Source organism: Hermetia illucens, chromosome 2 (assembly GCF_905115235.1).
Source record: "Hermetia illucens chromosome 2, iHerIll2.2.curated.20191125, whole genome shotgun sequence".
Classification (NCBI taxonomy): Eukaryota; Metazoa; Arthropoda; class Insecta; order Diptera; family Stratiomyidae; genus Hermetia; species Hermetia illucens.
Genome location: NC_051850.1, coordinates 64,351,225 through 64,356,648, shown reverse-complemented (window position 1 = coordinate 64,356,648; position 5,424 = coordinate 64,351,225). Strand labels below are relative to the sequence as shown.

At 45.5% G+C, this 5,424-nt stretch overlaps 1 protein-coding gene across 1 annotated transcript; it reads right to left on the bottom strand.

The window, feature by feature from the left end:
* Positions 1-332: 332 nt before the first annotated feature.
* LOC119649536 (pupal cuticle protein G1A-like) lies at positions 333-832 on the bottom strand. Its single transcript, XM_038051723.1, has one exon. The coding sequence runs from the start codon at positions 762-764 to the stop codon at positions 396-398; it is 369 nt and encodes a 122-aa protein (XP_037907651.1). The 5' UTR covers positions 765-832; the 3' UTR covers positions 333-395.
* Between the last annotated feature and the right edge of the window lie 4,592 nt (positions 833-5,424).

Here is a 5,424-nt window from a genome sequence, read left to right as displayed (position 1 = left end):
ATATTCACTAAATCGATCCCTGCTTTCCCCCTTCATACATCCAAAATACTATAAACTTTGAAATATATTGTATTCCAATATCCAAAAAGAGAAAGGACCAACCAGAAAACAAAGATAGAATGAAAAAATGCCAAATTTTAAATAAAAAAGAAACTTCAGAAAGCAAAAAGCGCAAAAAATACACATAAAAGTTCCCTGAATTATCCATGCGAAATCTTAATTTTCATTTCCTCTTATCAACACACCCGGGAATAGAGAATGAGATCATTAATAGTTGTTTACCTTTGAAGTACTTAAGAAGGGTACCCTATTTTGACAAGAAAACATTCAAATTCGATCGATCGTTTATTAAGCCAATATATCCATCCAGAAAAGTAATTGAAAAGAAATTAAATTTAAGCGGCGGCCTTCTTCTTCCAGGCTTCGACAGCAACGGCAGCTGGGGCTACGGCGGAGTAAGCGCTGACAGCGGGAACAACAGGAGCTGATACAACTGGAGCAGCATAGGCGGACCTGACGAAAGCTGGGGCAGCAACGGCTGGAGCAGAGTAGGCAACTGATCGGACCAAAGGAGCACCTACATATGGGGAGCTGTAGGCCGAAACGACTGGAGCACCAGCAGCATAGGTGCTAACAACGGGAGCAGCGGAGTAGGCGCTAACAACTGGAGCGTGGTAGGCGCTGACTACTGGACCAACAGCTGGGGCGATGTATCCAGCTGAAGCAGCACCGATGAGAGCAAGAGCCAAAACTACGAATTTCATCTTGATTGGTTGAAGTTTGAACTATCTTTCGGATGAATAGATCCTGAATGATGCCTTCTGCAAAAACCGCGACTGTATTTATACTCGAAATTGTGCCCAGAACCAGAGCAAGTATCTAACCACTACCTCCATATTTGGAACTAGCTCCGGTATGTTACTTATCTTATGCCATATTAAAATATTACTGTAGCAGATTTATGTAATTAATGATTTGCAAAAAAATCAATCGGCTCCAAGCTTCAATGCATAGGCCCCGCAATCTGTTCAATAATTCATCGCTCAATATTCGCCCGGACCATCGAAGCCTAATCTCAACCAGGTTCAAGTGCTTTGTCTTCTGGTTCCGTGATTTAAATCCATTCTTATCTTAGCTTGGTAAATCCAGTGCTGGACCAGCACTTCTTACACGCTGCCGGATGATCTTAAGACTCATAGACAAGCCCCTTCTCGATAACATCTTATTGTTGACAACTTGAATAATTGGTTCATAGCCAAGAGTCTCGAGTACAATAGTTATAGGATGTGAGCACTTGAGGAAACAAGTTTTTCGGCACTATGGTACCAGTTCATACCAGCATCAAGTACACAGTTAAACAAGTACCTCAAGTTCACGCAGCCGCTGTAATTTGTAGTTGAGTCACTCCGCTGATTCGAAGTTTTAAGATATTCCAAATTGTGGGTGTTTGACTCGCAGCTTACAGTGCATCCAGCTGGAATTCAAGTTCGTTCCTCATTTGCATAATTGACCATTATAGCTTGGCATTCTTGTGTCTATTTTGATTGCCTCCAGACATTGTTTTACCTTCAGAAATTCTAGACCAGAAACCAGTAACCTCTCAGTGAAAGCTTCAAAAGTGATTAATCTTTCGGTAATGGAAAAGAATACAATATGTGGAAGAAAATGAAAGTCCAATAACTGCCAACTCATCAATAAGCTAGAAAACTAATCATTATCAAATAATTGTAAAAACAATGATTCCACCCACAAGAAGCATGCCGTACAAAGGATGAAACTCCTTTGCTTCCTAGTCCCAGCTAAAATTCACTCCCTTTGCCCGCGTGCATAAATAGACAAGGATAATTGACTCCTCAACTTTTTTACTTTTTTGGGTAAACGTTTTGTACTTTAATGTAATGAAATATGCGATTTTAGTTTTCTTCAGCTCGACAGCTACAAACTGATCTTTTCGACGAGAGTCCCCTAGTTTCTCCCAAATCGCCCTCTTTAGATTAGTTTCGTGTCTTGCTCATCTTACCCTACGGAGAATTCCAGACTCAATTCCTCGCGATTTAGATAATTGTTTTAAAAGGAGGTTAGTACTCGTTCAAGGTAGTTTGTACTCTGACTCACAAAACATTTCTTATCACCCGCACTAATGAAACGTGATATGCATCACATCTGGGAAGATTTCAGAAGCGCGAACTGAAAATGAATTACTTTGGGAAGAATTAAAATAAACACGATGGCTTAATTAGCAAATTTTGTAAATAAATTGAGGAACAAAATTTAAAAAAACACACAGTTTGTCCAACCAGATCAGTGTTGAAATTATTTTGTGGAGTAAAGTGTTAGCTGCTCCCTTTAGTTTAATCTGAAGTTGTGCTTATTTTCTGCTCCGACTTCATCATCCCCTTGTTCTAGTGGAATAAAACATTGGCTAGTACTTTTTTGAACAAGAGTTAAGTTTTATAGCTACTCCGACTTGCTTTAAAATCCAGCAAGATGACGCAAGAGGTGTCCACTTGTTATTCGTTAGCATATTGCACTATTTTCTATCAAAAAATTGAACCTCATACTTAACCCTTCCTCACACACACCCAACTCTCCTTCGTTTCGCTCACAACTCCTCAGTTTCTGTTGCTACTAGTCCCATTTTAAATATGATACTATCGTTTTAGCAATTCGCTACTTTAAATTAGTGCTGAACCACCATTTGAAAGGAGAGTTCCCAAGAGCAAAAAAATCAAATTAAAATTGAAACGGCGCCGGCTTGATGCTCTGGAGGACGCCGTTTCGAGCACAGAGGGATGAATCGTGGTTGGCGGTGATTTTAATGCCAGGGCTCTTGAATGGAACATGCCTCAGTCAGACTCCAGAGGGAAACGGATTCTGGAAATGGCGGCGCGAACCGGGCTCGTAGTTTTAAACACCTGATCCACGCCAACGTTTCGGCGCCCAGGTTGTGAAGGAAGCATTCCTGACATCACTTTTGCGTCAGAATCTCTGGCAGCATCGGTGGACAAGTGGCGAGTCCTAAAAGACTTCTCGGCAAGTGATCATCAGTATATTTCGAAGTGGTTGACGCTACTTGCCGGCGAGCACCAACACGACGTTCCCCCTGCATGTCAAATGTCGCGAGGGTGAACATCGAGAAGTTCGTCGAAGCTCTTGGAGCAGGTAGGGCCGCGCTGGGGGGGGCACTACGGGAGGTGGTAGTGTCGCAGCTGACACCGTCGTAAATTCAGTGATGAACCTGATAACGACGGCGTGTGAGGCTTCCATGCCCCGGAGAGGCCCCAGGCGCGACAAGCCTTCTATATACTAGTGGACAGCAGAAATTACCGACCTAGGGAAGGAATGTCATAAGCTCCGCCGTTTGGCAGAACGTTTGTACGCCAACGAGGAGCCATGAATCTTGTTAATGATGTGAATGAGGACCCGTGCGGACATAGCTATAAGCTTGTTACTCGGAAAATCGGGGCTCTGCGGAAGCCCTGCATACTGAGCACCGACCAGATAGATCGCATTGTGCGGAGATTGTTCCCCATACACCCTGTACGGGTTGATGTAAATAACGCGGAAAGCGTCGTGGATTGCCCCCTTTTCACAATGAGAGAGCTCAAAGAAGCGGTTCTCACTATGAAAAACAGGAAGGCGCCAGGTCCTGATGGCATCCCGGGGGAAGATTACAAACTGGTCTTCTGCCAACGGCCAGAATTGCTGCTTCAAGTGTTCAACACGTGCTTGAAGGAGAGCATTTTTCCTTGTCGCTGGAAAGTAGCCAGACTCGCGTTGATCAGTAAGGGTAAAGGAGGTGTGGCGCGGCGGGATTCGCAGCATTGCGAATGCGAACAAATAGATGGCGCGGAACTCTCCACTTTTTAGAGCTCGCCACGGGAGTGGAGGACTAGCGATGAAAGTGTGCCATGAGTTGGGGGCAGAAAGAACCACATGGAGACGGATCGTTCTCTTCTGCCTCTAACCTTGCGATAGACGGTTGTCTTGCGGTGTAGCATTTATAAATATCCTTAAACTCTTTCGTTCCCATTAGTGGATTTTGATTTATAAATCATTCTGATCAAGCATTTACGGTCGTTTTTTATTCATTGTTTTAACAATTCTGTGCTCGATGCAAAATGTGGAATTGTTGCAGTGAGGACTAGTTCCGGAGTAAAAATAAATAACTAAACTTACATTGCCAATACAAAGTTAGCTAAAGAGACCCGGAGCCCCCGTCTGCATACCGACCGCTGTGTATGCTTCACACGGCCGGAAAAGTTGTCGAGAAGCTCATCAGGGGTAGACTCGCTGAAGCGATCCGTGCTGCCGGAGAGTTATCCGCAAGGCAGTTCGGGTTTAGAACAGGGAAATCTGCAGTGGATGCTGTCATGGAGGTCGTTGATGCATTTAATCCAGCCGTGGCACACAGCCGCCGATATCGACGGATAGTGCTCCTCAAAACGGTTGATGTCAGAAATGCCTTCAATTCCGTAAGATGGACAGATATGCTAGGCACACTAGAAAACTCCTTTCACGTGCCAAGCTATCTCTTGCGAATATTGAGGGATTATCTGAAAGACCGCTCCCTGCTTTATGAGACGCTAAAAGATCAGAGGAGGGTGGAAATCACGTCAGGAGTAGCACAGGGATCCATCTTAGGGCCGGACCTCTGGAACGCTCCCTACAATAGTCTGCTGAGACTCGATATGCCCGAGTCGCGCCTGGTCGGTTATGCAGACGACGTTGCGGCACATGTTGCCGGGCGCACTGTTGAACAGGCGCGAAGCAGACTTGGCATATTGATGCGACGGGAGGGCGGATGGATGACTGCTCACGGTTTCAACCTTGCGCTGGAAAAAACCGAAGTAGTCATCCTGACCACAAGGAGAATCCCGACCCTGCGTCCCATATTGATCGGCGAGTTGACTATAGAGTCAAAACCAACGGTTAAATACCTTGGTTTAATGCTCGACTCGAAGATGAGCTTCTTCGAGCAAATCAAAGCAGCCGCGGACAGGGCTGCAGCAGGAGTCGCGGCCTTGAGTCGGCTAATGGCGAATGTCGAGGGCCCTATATCAACTAGAAGACGTCTCCTCATGGGAGCAACCCAGTCGGTTCTTCTCTATGGTGCGGAGGTATGGGTTGATGCCCTTGACAAGGAGGTGCATCGTAAACGCCTCGCTCAAGTGGAGAGGCGGGGAGCTTTGCGAGTGGCGTCTGCTTATCGCACGGTCTCCGAACCGGCTATGATGGTGATTGCGAGAGGTGATCCCCGTTGCCCTCCTTGCCAAGGAGCGCAAAGCTATCTATCCCCGTAAGGGTAAAAACTTAAGAGAAGCGGTTGCCCGTGAAGAACGTCACGGCAAAATGAACCAAGGGGCAAGTAGACTGAACGGCTCATCGACAAATTAGACCCATGGTTGAACAGAACGTACGGTG

What these genes read in the sequence shown, in the direction of transcription:
- LOC119649536 (XM_038051723.1), bottom strand. Translation starts at nt 764, where the DNA reads ATGAAATTCGTAGTTTTGGCTCTTGCTCTCATCGGTGCTGCTTCAGCT.